The 16,993-nt window shown below is 31.1% G+C and overlaps 2 protein-coding genes across 8 annotated transcripts; one reads left to right on the top strand and one right to left on the bottom strand.

Annotated features, from left to right (window-relative positions):
* Window positions 1-880: 880 nt before the first annotated feature.
* Window positions 881-9,014, top strand: LOC149882101 (uncharacterized). 7 transcript variants are annotated; one of them, XM_090067678.1, is made up of 11 exons: window positions 881-1,051; window positions 1,252-1,509; window positions 1,629-1,910; window positions 2,057-2,191; window positions 2,721-2,832; window positions 3,160-3,795; window positions 6,174-6,792; window positions 6,925-7,028; window positions 7,397-7,585; window positions 8,384-8,487; window positions 8,751-9,014. In XM_090067678.1, exons 1-4 carry the CDS (start codon window positions 997-999, stop codon window positions 2,170-2,172), a joined length of 711 nt encoding a protein of 236 aa, XP_089923804.1. In that variant the 5' UTR covers window positions 881-996; the 3' UTR covers window positions 2,173-2,191; window positions 2,721-2,832; window positions 3,160-3,795; window positions 6,174-6,792; window positions 6,925-7,028; window positions 7,397-7,585; window positions 8,384-8,487; window positions 8,751-9,014. The 7 variants fall into 7 exon arrangements, 3 of the variants coding, with proteins under 3 accessions (XP_089923804.1, XP_089923805.1, XP_089923803.1); XM_090067679.1 differs by lacking the exon at window positions 2,721-2,832 and having other exon boundaries at window positions 927-1,051; window positions 3,334-3,795; XM_090067677.1 differs by lacking the exons at window positions 2,721-2,832; window positions 3,160-3,795 and having other exon boundaries at window positions 927-1,051; window positions 6,174-7,028.
* A 5,076-nt stretch (window positions 9,015-14,090) lies between these two features.
* Window positions 14,091-16,448, bottom strand: LOC145191797 (uncharacterized). The gene is made up of 2 exons (XM_080068976.2): window positions 15,696-16,448; window positions 14,091-15,138 (listed from the first exon to the last, which is right to left on the bottom strand). The coding sequence occupies exons 1-2, from the start codon at window positions 16,164-16,166 to the stop codon at window positions 14,413-14,415; spliced, it is 1,197 nt and encodes a 398-aa protein (XP_079925102.2). The 5' UTR covers window positions 16,167-16,448; the 3' UTR covers window positions 14,091-14,412.
* Window positions 16,449-16,993: the final 545 nt, after the last annotated feature.

Below are 16,993 nucleotides of genomic sequence, written 5' to 3'. Positions count from 1 at the left end.
GCTCATTATTCAGTAAAAATAAAAAAAAATAAAAAATAGCAGGCGTCTTAGCTTCAAAGTATAAAAGTAAAAAAAAAGGATTAAAATGTAATAAATTTAAATGCAAGAATGTTTTAAAATACCTGAAGATTTAAAAATTGAGAACAAAATATTTTCATCATCATCATCATCTTCATCATCATCATCACCATCATCGTTAAAAACGATGAAATGAATATTCTTGAAGAAATATTGACTCGCGTTTAGGAATACTTAAAAACCATACAGAAAAAAACAAACTCGAAAACACTCAAAAAAAAACACGAGGAGATTTTCAACGTCTTGACGGCATCTGAGCGAAACAAATGTTATCTGATGGTGCTGAGTCTAGTTTAAATATTGCATTTTTAGGTTTCCATAACAAGGTGTGGATGAGCGTTGTCATGTAGCAATATGACTTTTCGCTTTCCAGGAGCCCAATTCTTTTTTATAAGATTGCTTCATTCAAAGTGCTTAATTGTTGAGAATAAAACACAATAAATCATTCATAGCCCGCCAAACGCAAAAAGTTCTTTTATTATAGAGTTTGTCTCTTTTTGGAGAAAACCAAAAATGCTTTTCATTTCTTCCTTTACAGTTTAAGTAAATTTAATAGATTCCTCGACCTCAGCTTCACTTATACCACTTATATAAAAACACTCAGCCAATAAGAGAAATTGTTTATAAAGTTTTTGATAAAGTTACAAGACTATTTTTAAACCGCGATAGGGGGCTCGAGACTGCAACATGGTAAATATTAATAAAGAACATTTAGGCAAGCACTTGGATGTTCAAATTTTCAGATTTGTTTTCTTTAACAAGTTCATCCGGAATTCTAAAAACCGAAGTACATGGAAATACATGGTGATAATTTAGATTTTCTTTACTGTTGACGTGACGTCAAATTAATGTTCTAATTATATTTTTATTTCCTTTTAAACTGTATTTCAAGTTTCGGAATTTCGTATCAAAGCAATTATGTGGGTGTTTAACTTTATTCATTTATTCTACTACTGGTTTAGCATTAGCAACAGTAAGTTTTTTTTATCATCTATTTCAGCCGTTTGTTAATATCCTGAAACTCCTATTTATAAAAACTTCAAAGACTTGAAAGAGTGCAAAAGAACAAATTCCAAAAGACTTAGAGTATTTCTTATACGCGTACACACACGCCCGCGCGCAGATCTATATCTATATCTGTTTACATATATACACATATATTTACATATATAGCAATTCATGGCTATTTCAAAAAAGTTGCTTGTCTGGGGGACAACGCAGTAATTGATTTGGAGCTGAAACACTTTGAAGTATCAAAGTACACGTTGGCGAAAGATGGAGAGGTAATTGTTCCTACAGAGCGTATTGGAGTCAAAGAAAATGGCTCCTTATATGTATATGGAGTAAGTGAATATGACCGTGGGATATATGAACTTCACATACAAACGCTCGAGTTTAAGAAAACATTTGTAATTGAGCTGGTTGTTCCAGGTATTTCTTTTTGCTTTTAATCATTTTAAACTTAAGAAAAAAACAGAAGTTTTGTGTGAATAATATTTTGCGTGATCACATTACAAGTATCATGTATGTAGCGGATATACGTTAAACAGATAATAGATTGGAGCTTCTGACAGCCCGTAAAGTTTATGTGAAAGAACGAGGCAACATCTCTATTAAAGTCAAGACTAATGTTAACGGAAAGTCAACGTGGACTTTCAGAAACAAGCTAAACCAGAAAAAAGATTTGCAAACCGTTGGGGAAAAATACAGTTTCGTTGGAAACGTTTTAAATATTAACAATATTTCAATGAAGCATGCAGGTCACTATCAATTTCTACACAACGTAGATCAATGCACTTCAAATGTTGAGGTGGAAGTCATTGTCTTTACGGGTGGGTGTTTATAAGTTTTATGAGAATGAAGAAAATTTAAATATACTTTAAAAAACATCGCATCGATTTCCATTTTGATTTGCATATATGACAATTTTTTTTTGTTTTCTTTTAAAAATCAATTTTTTTTCCTTAATATTTTTAAGAAGAGTTTGTGGACTACATGCGCTGGCGATGCCAAGAAGATGTGCTGATATTATCATTTCTTTTACTGGCATTTTGGGTGAATCGCATTGAGATTGGTTTGCTAAAAAAAAACTAAAACAAAGTTAAAATGTAAGGTGAGAATCTTGCAAATGGTTGATTTTGTAGGCGGGGATCTTTAAACTCTTTTGAAGCTTTTGTAAGGAAGTTGATCTTTTTTAGGTTTTGCGTAAAAAAATACAAGCATATATTTAAATCCTAACTGGTGGAACGTTAAAAATATTTGTCAAAGTTTGTTAAGCATTTTTGAAGTTTTATTTATCTTTATACTTTCTTATAAATATTTTTGTAAACTGTAAATAAACATATATTTCATTAAATTGTTGATTTTTGATTGCATATTCCTTGTTACTTAAAGCGGACCAAATATCCACATCAAGTGCTTTTTAAAACCTTTTCAAACGCTCATAGAAAGGGTTTTAAAAAGCATCTCAAAGTATAACAAAAGTATGCAACCTTGTACCCATACGGAGAACTGTGTGCCCTGGATCAAATTTCTTAATGGGACATAGAAGCCTAAGCATAGTAGGGTTGCCATAAATTGACTAAAGTTAGGTGGATTTGAAAAATAACTTTTTAGAACAAAACTACGAGTTTTTGTTTTAGAAATATTACACATAGCTTATGTAGAAGTCAGTTTAAAAAGAAGATTCTACAAAAATATCAACAAATAAGTTAAACAAGCAAACTTCAATCAACTTGAAACACAAACATACAGGTTATTTGCTTTTTCTTAGGGACCTTTCGTATTTGAATGCTCACATCTTTTACAATTGAATAATGACAACATTTATTTTCAACACGTAGAAATCATAACGTGTCTAGAGCATAATTAACCCTTTGCACTCCAGCCTAGTAATGCATAAAGGCTACCAGCAACTCCAGCACTATATTAGTTCCAAGTACATACCTATGATATAGATGAAAAATAGAGTCGTTTAAATAAAACAAAATTTTTATTTCTTAGTTGTTTTATAAACAAAACATATTCTAATTTATATTATAAAAGAAAAACATAAATTTTATGAATTAAAATTTTTTAAAGTGTGATATCTTTCGAAACAATTGCCCATATGCATTCGCGGTTTACCGGGACAAGCATCACAGTATTCCGAAGTTTCGCGTCTTTATCCTTTTTCCTGTCTATTAGAACAAACAATACAATCTCTTTTCTTGCCTTTTCGCAATATGTGCAGTTTTTTGTCCAGTCTTGTTTCAGTTGCCGAAGTGAAAGGTGTTGATCGACCTTCGCGGAATTCGCCTACAAGTTGATCGACTAATCTCTTGACGAACTTCAAATAGGGTAGTGGTTTTTTATTCTTGCTTTTTTTTACACACTTATATAAAATGTATGCATTTATTGCAGATATCTCCATTCCCCAAAAGAACATCTTCCTCCACCACTTAAGAGATTTTCTTAGAAAACAATATGATGATGCGTATTGATCAGCGCGATCAGCACCACCCATTGAAGCCGAGTAGTTAACAACAATATTTGGCTTTTCCACATTTTGTTGTTCACCTCCTCTTACAAATCTGGTTTTTGTAATGAATTCAGCGCTATCACTGGTGCTTATCAGCGTAACCACCCGTTTATCTTTCCAAGACAATATCATCGTTCTTCCCTTTTTGTAAGCGATCGATTTATTTTCACCGAATTTGGGTTTCTTTATTGGATCAGGTATGCCCTTGCGATTAATTTTTATTGTACCTGTTAGATGGCATTTCATTTGTAATAATTCTTCCGCCAGGACAATGCTAGTTCAATACCTATCTGTATACATATGGTAACCTTGTGTGTCTGGTACGTTCGACAATAAATTGTTATACAGGTGCAATGGAATTCTAGTACTGACAGGCAATTGAGGTTTTGTAAGATTATCGGAGGTAATACCACCATTATATGGGAGAATATTGTACACATATCCAGTTTCTGAGTCAGCCAAAACGTATATGCGTATGCCCCATTTTGTAGTCTTATTTGGATTGTAGGTTATAAAACTAATTTTACCTTTGAATTTTATTACCGATTCGTCGACACATATATCTTGTCCTGGTACAAAATATTCCGCAAATTTTGAATTGATATATTCCATAAAATTACTGACCCGTTGAATCCGTGTTCTGATGTCTGTTTGTTGCTGATTAACTGTTTTTAAATGTAACATCCAAAATAATTGGTTAAGTCTGCTTATAGTGAACACATCAGAAAAAAATGGTATTTTGGTATTTGCACTAGTACACCAACAATCTTGAACATTTGGCAAAACCACAGTTCCCATATTCAAAATTACATCGATAAAGGCCCAAAACTCCTCCTTATTTGTGTCGCGCCATGTATGCCATATAGAATCTTTGGAAAGAGTTTTATTTTTCAATTTGGTCTTCGCGTAACTATTTGTTTCTGACACTATTTCGTCCACTAACTCTTCCGTGAAATACAGTTTAAAAAATTGTAATGGTTCCTCGATGTTGAAAACTTGTGGCCCTGGTATTTTATTTCCTGTTGAAAAATTGATTTTTTCCAAAAGAATGTTGCTTCCCGTAATATTACTCCATACATCGCCGTCTACAGATGGTGTATCTTCGTCCTCTAAATCAGATTCAATAATTGCAATTCTTCTTTTTTTTCTAACTACTATTACGTCACTATCTGTCTCTAAATGATTTTCTAATTCGATTTCACTTAAATCGGCGCTTGCAAACGCACAATCGAGTTCATCTTCCACATCACTTATTTTACAACTATCGTCAAAATTTCGCCGTCCATCTTCACTACACGAAGGGTTATAACGTTATGAATGTAACGAAATATACTAAAATAGAGCACTTTTTACTCTTATTACAATGTAAGCATAATAAACGTATGATAAACACTATAAGATAAGCACAGACTACTTTGATTACCTAACTGTTAAGTGCGCACAGGTAGCAAAACAACTATGTCGCCGTAGAGGTGAAAGCGGATTTACTGTTAGCTTTTTACGGAGTGCAAAGGGTTAATAGTTTCCCCTTTAATGTGAAGTCCTGGAATTCCCTCCGATTAAAAAAGTTTTTTTTCTAACGAGCCGAACTAAATGAACAGGTTATAGTTAAGAGCCTCATATATACACTCGACTTTTATTTTGTATGGGCCTCTACCCAAGTGTTGAATCTCCTCATAGATGTTGTTTTTTAAGGGCCACTTCATTGTTACGGTTACAGAAAAAAAAAACATCAACGAAATGAATGTAATTTGCGACTGTTCATAAATCAAATATGTTTTTGTAGGAAAAAAAAGGAATACTGTGTATATAAAAAAGTTTGAAATATTAGAGGCATTATAAAAAGTTATTGACACTCTTAATTTATTTGCGAATTTAAAACCTCTTGGCATGAATAGAATGTAACTCTTGCAAATCCACTAATTAATTATCATAATATTTTCATTATAACTTCATAACTGCTTTGTAATCAATTTAAAAAAAGAACATTTGAAATTAGATCAGCCCAAATCAAAGGATAAAATTAGTGTGATTGCTATGATTACGAAAAAGGTAACTGTTATCGTTACAATAATGTAACTGTTATCGTAACTGAGAAGTATTTTAATTTTATTCTAAAGTATTCTTAAAACTCTAAAATGAACATAAAACTGTTATTGTGGAAAACGTTATTTCACTAACAAGCATAATTAAAATCGCAAAACGATTAGACAAAAGTGTGCAAGTTGAAATTGCTTGGAGGTGTTCTAGTGTACTAAAAAAAAGCAAACTAAGTTTGTTTAGTTTTTAAATGCAGAATTGCGGTTTTTCTTTCTCTGATTTTGAAAAAGGAAAACCGGAGTTCTGCATTTAAAAGCTAAGCGAACAAAGAAACTAACGCGCACAAACCATTTACTTTTGTTCAGATTCATGCAAAAGCGGAAAATATACAAAACCGTTATTGAAAGGCAATACAGAAACCTTCTTTACACTGATGAGTTCAATCTTAAGAAACAGAACTTTTTAAAAATGCTTGTTTTGCAACTCGTGAGTTTTGGTTGTTACACTTTCAAACTTGTTTCTTTAATCTTTGCAGAATATTTTCAAACGGGAAAGCCGATATTTTATTGGTTGACAGTCTTGACTTTCGACATCTTCTAAGAGATGAACCAATCAGCGAATGTTGTAAGCCACAAAGGTTTCACCATAAGTCTCCAGCATAAGATAAGTAGTGACTCATGAACTCAGTATTAAAGTTCAACAAAATAGAAACAGGAACATCCAGCAAGAAAGTGTTGTCGCATGTTACTGTGAAGCACAGCTATCAACACAAGAGGACCAGCATAAAGCATAAACTAAGTTCTTTTGTTTTTCCATCCGTTAAGTTCACACAACGAACGCGCCTGAAAAGCAAAGTCGGATGGTTGCTTGCTATTTAAAAAAACAGTCTGTTTGAAACATCACCTCTTAAAATGTTTGACAGTCTGAATACTCAAGTACCCTGCATTAAAAAAGTCAAAGTTATTTTCGTCGCTCCGAGACCAAACTGGAGAGATCATTGTGCTGAAAGTTATACCAGTTGCACAGAGGTGCTTGACTTCTAGAACAAATTCCTTCTAAAAATCATCTGAAGCTTGGGGCTCAGATTTTCCACATGATAGAGAGAAACATGCCCAAACTAGGCCGCATTTGTACAACTGATGATTTAAACAATGGCAAGGCGTCTATATTGACCTTTAAGCTAATCTCACTAAATCCAACCAAACCTTTTTTTTTTTTTTTTTTCGTTTTGTACGTTCAATCCTGAATTCCAATACAAGTATAAGAACCACCGCTGGTTTTTTTAGTACAGATTCATCTATGAGTCTTCAGCAACGTTCCAGCATCCTTTTGTAATCTCTCGTAGCCGTTTTTATTGTACATTTAAAGATAAAGATAAGAGATGGAAAAGGTAAAAATCAACATTATCTTTAGATTAAAAAGGAAACAAAACGAAATAAGAATACACACACACACACGCGCACACACGCACGCACACACACGCACACACACTCACAAAAACCAATCAAAAGTCAAGAAAAAATTCAACTGCAGTCAATGAGCTTTAAAGCATATTTTTGCTTCTTAGCACATTCTAGCCCACTGTGCGTCAGTTCAAAGAAAAAATATAAAAACAGTTTTAGTGTTCTATGGATTCATATTGTTATTTGACCGTAATAGTTTAGAACAGTTAATAGTTTAATAAAAACCTTCTTTAGGTTCGTTTTTAAATTCATTTTTGTTTTTCTAAAACTCATTCATAAGGGGTTTTATTTTTAGTGTTTATCTGAAAGCTGGCATTTAGTGATTTTTAATCGGTAAACCGAAATGATGCCACAAGAGATTAAGAATAGTGCAATATTAAGGTGAAAATCTTGAAATAAGGGAGGAGATGTGGAAACCTTTATGAAGAACAACCTGACTATTAGTTGCGCTGTTAAACAAGGGATTATCTGAGATGGAGTGTTGGTAAGAAAACGCTCCTTATTTTTAAGTAGTTTTACACTCCATCTTTTATGACTAACAATATAGATGTAAACACAAACATAACTATACTTTAAATCCTCAAATAAGTGACCAGATGGCTTTTGATTCGATTGAAATGGTTGCAACCGTAAATGACGGGCTATTTTTAGCATTTCTATTTTATCTAAAGCTATGTAAAACTGTATAAACCAGTAAGAGCTATGTGGTAGAACTTGAATTAATGATTTTCTATTATTTTATTATATTTTTGTATTACTACGTTGTATGGTGCAAAACTGGCTTTTTTATAGGATCGTTTTTGTTGTAATTGCGCTTTATTTATTGTAAAACCAACTAAGTTTAGTCAGAGAACTTTAGAATACATCTAATTTCCGTTTATAATAGTTACAGAGTTATCTTCTATACCCAAATTATAGATAGAGATTGCTTTTTTCATTCATACTTAAACTTAAATGGGTTCTTAATAAAGAGAACATTTTTTGGTATTAAATCTGTATTTAACCTTTGCTTTTATTCTTTCTGTGTCCAGCTTTCTCCTTAGCGAGCGTTTTTTCTTGGTAATTTTAGCAAAAGCTCTCAGCCGTTAAGTCTTGATTGACGGCTTGAAATAAAGCTTTGTTTTTCGAGGTTATCAATTTCTTTAAGAACTATTTTTTAGAGAGTTCAGATGACGTGTGATTTTTAATTTTAAAAGGTGAAAATTTGCATAACGATATGTAATAGTAAGATTATCTTCACCTAAATTATATTTCATGCAAAGACTTCAATTGTTTTATATAGAGAGGTTATCATCAGAGAATCAGGCAGTTTCTGATCTTCCGTAAAGTTTTGCAAGTCGACCAAAAGTTGAAAGAGTGGTTGCGCCAATAATTGTTAATAAAGAGGTAAGACTCTTTAATACGAAATGAAATTTAATACGAAACGCTTTTAAGGAATTTAGACCTTACCGTAAAATGTTTGCAGATAAACGTAAAAAAATAAACACAGAATTTCTATTTGTATGAAAAATTCTTTTGTCTTTTCGAAGAATTTGAAAAAACTTTTCAATCGACAAACAATAAATGGCGATGCAAAACGATAATGATCTGAAAGTTGAAGCTGTTGTCAGAAAGTGTGCAATTTTTCTTCCTAATCTTTTTTTTTTTAGCTTATGACCCTGACACTCTTCCTCTCGTAAACACAAGAATTGACACAGAAATCCGAAAACTAAAAAACCAGAAAAAAAGAGTTGGATAATTTGAAAAGAGCCAAAAACCAAAAGCCAAAAAAATAAAAAATAAAAAAATAAAGCGGTTAAACAAAAGTTGAAAAAAAAGTTACTTAAAAAAAAAAGTGAAGGCTGAAGCAAAGTTAACAGCGCTTGAGCTACTAAAAAATGAAAAGAAAAAATACTCACGGCTGAAAATAAAAATGCTAGCTTTATTTTTTTTGTTCAAAATTGCGAAGCCAAACTGCAAGAAAAATTGAGCAAAAAGGAACTCAAGCAGTTAAAAAAAAGAGAACAAGTTAACAAAAGTGACTTCGAAAGCTGAAATAAAGAGAGAAATTAAGGAAAGTAAACTTATGGCAGCTTCTGCGCGAAAAAGTTTGTTTAGAATACCTAAATAAGATCGAAGAATTTAAAGAAGGAGCACCGAAATAAAGAAGAGCTTTTTCAGTGAAACAAATTAAAGAATTAAAAAAAAAACAAACATGAAAGACGCATCGAGAAGCTGAAAACAACGTTGATAAAAAAAAGAAAAAATAAAAGAAAAAAACAGCTTTGGTTCCATTTTTAAGAAGTCTCAACTTTCTAAAAAGTTGCATCACAAGTGAAACGCGTTACAAATTCGAAAATAAGGTTCAAAATCAAACGATTTATCATCCACACCAAGTGGCTGGTCACTAGTATCGAGCGGTTGAGGACTAATATGCAGCGTTTAAAAAATCATCTTGCTGATCAATCCGCAAATCGCAGCTCTTGCCAGATATTTTCAAAAAATATTCTCCACTCCTAAATCTCTCCAAGACCCTTAAAAATACATAAATATAAATATTGATTCTCGAAATCTGAAGCTTTCACAGAGGGTTTTAGATATTTTTATGCAAGTCCATAATTTTGCTTCTGAATATTGTTAATTGATAAGTTAACAAACATGTTTGAACGTAGTTAAATTAATGGTGACGATTTAATGATACTCTTTATGCCCATTATGGCTATCTGTAGCGCAATAACATAAGTGAAAATTGCGGTCGCATATGGGAAACCAGGGCCAGTTGCAGCACAATTTTAAAAGCTATACTTATTTCCAACAACTATGATTATCTTTTTTTTTTATTTTTACAGGATAATAAAATAGATTTAGTGATGAATTAATCCACCGTTGATAGTTATAAAACTTAGTTATCCCGCAATTGTGTAAATAAAGTAAAAAAAAAACGCTGTAACATATCCCGCTCCGGGGGAAATTGCAACACAATACTTTAAAATATAAGCCTTACAAAATAAAAATAAAAATTATTTATTAGCCTGTAGTTTATATTATTTCACATTTCACACAAATTTTGTACTTCAGAAAAATTCCAAGAGAAACTTCTGTATATAAAATGATGACTGATAATGTAGGAAACTTAATTAGAATTTTTTTAAAGACAGTTTGGTCCATTTTATAATAAAAATATTTCCCCGTAGGCATCATAATTAATCTGATGAATGAAATTTTAAGCTATGAGAAATAAAAAAATCTTTTTCAAATACAAAAAGTTAAAAAAAAAAAAAAAAAAAAGTTTTATTCACTTAAAACCTTTTTTTTCAACTTTTTGTATTTGAGAATGATTTTTTTACTTTTCATAACTTTCAAGGACCGGGACTCTGGATACGGTAAAGTTCGATGCGACATAAAAATTTAATACCGAGTTTCGAAAAATTTTTGTTTCACAAAAAAAATTTTGTGTCAACATTTTCAGAAATTTCTCGAATTTTTTGAGAGCAACGGTTTTCTTCGAGAAAAAAATTATAAAGTTCTGAAAAAAAATTAATTTTCGAAAAAAAAGCAATATTTTTAAAAATCGTCAAAATCGTTTGTTTTTTTTTTGTAATAAATTATTTTCCTCCGAATTACTCATTCAAAATTCGACTTTTTCATTTTCATTTTGATATCTCAAGGATACAAGTTATTTTTATTGTAATCCATCATTTAATTTTGAGATAAAACAACTAATTTTGCACATTATCATTTTTTCGCACAAATTTTATTGATTAGAAAATGATAAGATAAACTAAAAACAGTTTAAATAAATCCATTATGTCTTGCCTGGGTTCTTTCAAAGTTCTTTTGCTGGAAGGCTTCTTTCTTTTTGAAGACTTGGGTTTTGATATTGCCACAGGTTATTTTGGGGTTGTTTCTTTTTCTTGTGCTTCCTGTTTTGCAATTTCTCTATCTATTTTTTTCTTTTTCTTCATCTGTTAGCCGTTTGACTGTCTTTTTTTTTCCACCAGTTCATAGTTGACTTTGATATTGTAGGGTCCAAGTTCTGCCTTTTGGAAGTTATGATGTTGCCACTTTGTGAGAACAACTTCTCACTGCTACTAAATGTTGCTCGAACACAAGGCCACTCCCTAGCACTATCTGCAGGTAGAGGTAGGTGTGCCTTGTTGGTTTTTCACCATAGAAGAAGACCAACTCTGAGTTTTTAGGTATCTAAAGCATGGCTTGATATACATTGATCTTCCTTTGCTATTGGTTTTTACTTGAAAAAAAAAAAAATTCTGGATTTTCTTTTTCTCTAATATGGATCAAAGCCTTCTTCATCCTTCGGATAGCTAAAGAAAGCAAAGGAAGGCTAAGTCATTAACTATTTCAAAGGCTAAACCTAGAATTAAAAAAAAAAGAAATATAATTTCAATTTTATCGAAATTTTCCGAAATCAAACATGTTTTATTGAAAATAACTATTTTTTATCAAACTTAATGTAATGTGAAAAAAGTTGAAATTAAATGCAGTAACTACTATTTTCTAGAATTTATTTAAAAATTACCCAAAATGACAACTTATTTAAAAAAAAAATGCTCGAACAGTAAACTTAATGATCTCCATGTTAACCTCCAACTGCATCTTCATGTGCATCTCCATGTGATCTTAATGAGCCTCCAACTGTATCTTGTGTTGTGATGGATATTTGTCAAGGTCAAATTAAGCAACTGTTTTTTGAGTGCCAATAGCCCTTTGCTTGTCCCAACAAGATAGGGTGTAGAGGGCTACCTTGTCTTAAGTCTCATCTAAGTGGACTACTGCTTCTTGAACTCCTTTCAGAACTTCAGCCCTCTTCTTCACTTTAATCAGTTTAGTAAACTTTACAAAGTCCAGAGTGTGTTTCGTCCTTCCACTAGATGTTGATGAGTGTTGCATTTTCATCTTTTAACCATATTTTTTATACACAGCCAAAGGATTGTTAAGCTCAGACACAACTTCTTTGTTAAAAAAATTCCAAAAGGCTTTGTTAGATTTTTGCGTTTTGACTTTTCTTAACTAAAAATTTTGTTTTAATTTAAAAAATGAATGACTTGTCACTATGAGATCTTAAATAAGAATTGACATAAAAAGTGATGAATTCCTGAATTGCAGAATTTACTTTTGAATTTACGAATTTTTTGTAAATAGCGTTAATTTATCGTAAAAAATTAGATATTTTCGTAAGATATAACATTTCATCGCAAATAGGAAAGAAAAATTGATGAAACAAGGAAATTCTCTGAAATACTAAACCTAGTTGACCAAATTCTATTGAACAATACTATTTTTACTTCTTTCGATCCTTAAAATAAGTTTTACTTGCATTTGATTAAGCGTTTTCTGTTTAACAAAACGAATTAGTAAAATGACTCACACATTTTTCAATTAAAATAAAGCGTGTAAACGAAATAAATGTGAAATAAGAAATGTCGTTTTTTTTTTTTTTTAAGTGGTTGCATTAATGAATTTTTAATTTGTATTTTGTTTACACCATGTTTAACATGTGCAACCCAAAACACACCTGAAGTTTGGCACTCGGGATGAAGAGAAGATCACGGTCGTGTGAGAGGAGGATATTCTGAAGCATCAGATAAACAAATTTAAACAAAGCATTGGACATGCAGGCAGGCCAACCCACCACAGCCAAAGCTAAAGCAAGAACCATGGGTCCACTCTGTAAAGAAGCTATAATTGAAGGCATGTTGTACAGGAAAAGCATAATTGAAGGTATAATTGAAGGTATAATAAAAGGTATAATTGAAGGCATGTTGTACAGGAAGGCATGTTGTACAGGAAAAGGAAGCAACGACAATAGCAGTACCAACAGCAAAAGCATCACCAACAACAACAACAATAATAGCAACAACAATAATAGCAACAACAAGAAAAGTAACAATATTACTATTATTTTTTGCTAAATATTTATATTTCTGATTGCATTTAACTTTACTTGTAGCTGATCGATTTTAATTATTCCTTCGGTAAAAGTTAAATTTTTTTGAAAACTTAACTTTTTATTGAAAAAGTTGAGTTTTAGTCGGGTGAAAAATTATTTCTCGAAATTCGTCGAACAAGACGAAAAGAACCCAAAGGTTTCGAGAAAGAGTTTTTAGTTCCGACTTTTCGGTGAATTTTGAGAACGAGAAAAAAAAAATTTCTTCTTTCCGAACTTCTCGAAATTTTTCGCGAATTTCTCAGACTTTATCGTTTATTAGAATTCTTTTTAGCAAAGTCTGGTCCTTAATAATTCTAGTCATCATTTCTTAGTTTACAATAAAACCAAAAAAAAATTTCAAAACTCAAGTTAGAATTTTATATATATAAATAAAAAAAAATAAAGAAATAAAAATAAATTTTGCGATTATTTATCATTACTATAAGTTTTTTTTTTTAGCAGACATTTTGTCTGTATTGTTAAATAATGTAAAGAGTTGGGAATAAAAGCCAAAAATCATCCTATGAACGGCACTGTTGCAACTTGTCCGTATTGCAAATACGCCCCGGTCTCCCCTACGGTAAAAGTTTGTTTTACCATTTAACATAGATGAATTTATGTAGATAATATTGACAAAAGTTTACCAAGAAAGTTTACCAAAAGTTTACTGATATATTATGTTTTTAAACAAGTATTGTGAAGACCTCACATAACATTTCTAATCTAGTTTTATACATTTTCATTAAAACAATTACACGAAAATTTTTCCAAACACTCTCAACGGCCGAAAGAATTTATCAATTGTTTACAGGTTAAGTGTAAATGTAGCCTTGGTTTAATTTGGAAATCAGATGAATTTGAGCCATTAGGCAACATTGGTTCTATAACTTTAATTTAAATTATCATCAACTTTTTTTATCAAACAGAACGTTAATTAGCTCAATTTCTTATTTAAATACTCACTTGCTGTATTTAATCGTCTCATACTATAACGTTTTGTTTTCAAGAATGTAAAACTAAATATTAAACAGATCTTACATCAAAATATCACAACAAAACATCGCATCTAGATGTTCTAACTTAATAGAGCTTACAACTGAATTTACAAACTACAAGCAAAAAAAATAATGCTCTAACAAGGAATTCATGTTAGAAGGTTCTACATAAATTAAAAAAGCGTATTTACAAATTAAACAACTCTTGTTAAAATAAGAAACCATTAAACTATATGTTAGTAAATTTATAAAAGATGTCAGTCGAGTATTTTATTCTTCTTTTTTCGTAATTAGTTTAAGTTTAAACAAGCTATTGTGCTTTTAGAAATGAACTCATTAACAACTCAACAAAAAAACCTTACATTTTCACCTCTCAACTTTGCATCCTTATTTATTAAGTTTTTCAAGCTGGCTGCTGATCTCGAGAACTTGTTTCTTCAAGATGTCTATAGATACGTTGCAACTTTCTTCTAATCTCTCTTGGCGTAACTTGATGATAAGTAAACCGTATAAGGCCATGTTCTGCGAGCGTATATACTCCAAATACTCTTGTTCTCTTAAGGTAAGTGTTTTAAAGACCGATCCGGTCTTCAAACCTTTTTTCATAGACGGTAAAAGTATTAACAAATAAGTTGTTACATGGTAAAAAAGCCCTAACACCGAAGAGATTATTCCGATAACGATGAAAAACCATAGCAAGATTAAAACATAATGGTATAGCACGTGGGTTGAAAACTCGCAAATCAACTTGTGCTCATTAGCTCTACTACTGACTTCATCCATCCATTGCTCTTGAATATCACATAATCCAAAGCTCGGAAGTAAAATTTCTCCAGCTCGAAATGTGCTTCTATATTTTGAATAATCGAGCATTAAGGAGCTTTCCATTTCTGTCCATCGAAACCAATTGCGGGCGTAGCTCAGGTATCCTCCGTTAAGACTGCTGTTTATAAGGAGAAGCGTTCCAATGTTTGAAAAAATGTATGCAATTTTAACTGCAGTATTAACAAACACTTTATAGCGCATGCGTAAAGCTGTGTTTACTTTAATGTTGAAATAAGTGTTAAAAACCTCTTCACACGATTGAATTTTGATTGCATTCTTAAGAGTTATCTAAAAAAAAAAATAAAAAGAAAGTTTTACAAAAAGTTCTATTTTTTTAACGTGTTTCTTCTTCAATATTTATTAAACATATTTCGTTAAACATTTGAATGAGCGGATTGTTCAAATCAAGACTGTTGATAAATTTCCCAAAATCATTTCGGTTTGCGCACGTTCTGAAATTCAGCTAAAATTTAGACGTTAATATTTAAGTCATTAATTTCATTAACATTAAAACTACTGATGTGCATAGTTATCAAATTCGATAAAATTGTTGTGCGTTAAATTAATAAAATAACAACTCTGTTTTAATAGTAAAAATCATTAAAGATTTTTTAGATTGGATATAGATTACGTCATATTTGCGTAGTGGTAGTTACCACCAAGAAAATTGCTTACCAGTCTTAAGGGTGTTTTAAACATTTTCTAACAAAAGTGGGTTAGTTTTAGTAATTACTCCTCATTGAAAATATATTTTGATTTAAGCAACTAAAGGTTGATGTCAAAAACGAAAACATGACAGGCACTATTATTTTTCACTTTATAATCAGATTTTATTTGATACTTACCAGATCTGTATTTACAATTTTAAAAACAGTGTGAGGAATGTAATACAAAATCATTAATGAAGCCATGAAAAAGGGAAACCATTGATACTGAATGTAATACAGCTTGTCCATACGGACACAAATTTGACCTTTTTCTTTGACAGAACACAAACTTCCATCTTCTTTAGAAAGACCATCTTTACTTATATCTCCAGGTATGCCGTAGTATTGAGTCATCTTATTGGTCATATTTTGATATATATAAAACCCATTTATCCAACAAGCTTCGTTAATAAACTCGTGTGAGAATTCAACTTTTTCTGATACAGTACATGTCAGCTTATCAACATACCAGTTTACCCCAACGGCGAGTGATGATAGCAGCAATATTTTTGGCATAAATATTCGGCTGTATTGATCAAATAATCCATCTTGACGGGGTTTAATTTGTATTGACAATATACGTTTCACATCTTTTATGAAAACATCCATTCCTAATAATAGTAGGTTTATAAACCTGCTCCTGGAATGCCACTGACATTAACCCCAAAGAGATTTTAGTAAAATAGCTCGCCAATCAGCTGGTCATTCAGCCAATCAGTAATCTGGGTATCAAAAGATTTATTGTCACTCAAATTAAATAAAACTGCTTTGTAAACTTTGAGCGTTCAGATTTCAATTTTTTTTTACTTTTTTTCACTGCATGACAACAAAATATTGTTATGCGAAAAATAAATTTTTATCGAGAGAAGTTTACAATAAAACGTGAACATCTTGAGATTGAGCGAATAAAGAATGACGAATTGTTGCCATCGCCACAGATTTTTATATTTACCTTATAAATTAACAATCAAAAAAAGTCTTTCGCTTCGAGATGAATATCAGCGCTAGTGAACAGAGATCTAAATCTCATATACTTTATCTCAAAGTAAGATGGTCACGTCTGAATTTAATGTATTTATATTTTTTAAGAACTTAAGAACATTTAAAGGGTAATTTAATGTGAGGTTTCATGATTTGTTTCATTTTTTTTTTTTTGAACTTAGTACTCAGTTCATGGTGATCTGTGTTGTAAAAGCAAGTCATTGTAGAATTGATCTTGTTTCAAATTTCTTTTTCTTTAATGTAAATTTTCTTAGTTTCAATTTTAAAAAATTATTTATAAAAAAGCATGGGGGGGGTGAAGTTTGTATGTGTTTGTGAAAGAAATGACTAAAAATAATCAACAATCAATGAATTTTTACTTATTGCACTTATATAAAAAATTTCCAGAGAAATGTGATATATTCAAAGATAAAAAAAGTTTCAAAAATAAATGT

This window comes from Hydra viridissima, unplaced genomic scaffold, assembly GCF_058129835.1.
Source record: "Hydra viridissima isolate aposymbiotic clone 2 unplaced genomic scaffold, HvirCarnegie_v1 scaffold_11, whole genome shotgun sequence".
NCBI lineage: Eukaryota > Metazoa > Cnidaria > Hydrozoa > Anthoathecata > Hydridae > Hydra > Hydra viridissima.
Note: the sequence above shows the minus strand (reverse complement) of the source record. Positions and strands in the feature narration are given on the sequence as shown.

Bases quoted from the DNA above. Each gene is read 5' to 3' on its own strand.
- LOC149882101 (XM_090067678.1), top strand. From the start codon at position 997: ATGTGGGTGTTTAACTTTATTCATTTATTCTACTACTGGTTTAGCATT. The intron at 1,052-1,251 runs GTAAGTTTTTTT...TTACATATATAG, and splicing joins CTGGTTTAGCATTAGCAACA to CAATTCATGGCTATTTCAAA. The intron at 1,510-1,628 runs GTATTTCTTTTT...TACGTTAAACAG, and splicing joins AATTGAGCTGGTTGTTCCAG to ATAATAGATTGGAGCTTCTG.
- LOC145191797 (XM_080068976.2), bottom strand. From the start codon at position 16,166: ATGGATGTTTTCATAAAAGATGTGAAACGTATATTGTCAATACAAATT. The intron at 15,139-15,695 runs GTAAGTATCAAA...TTTTTTTTTTAG, and splicing joins AAATTGTAAATACAGATCTG to ATAACTCTTAAGAATGCAAT.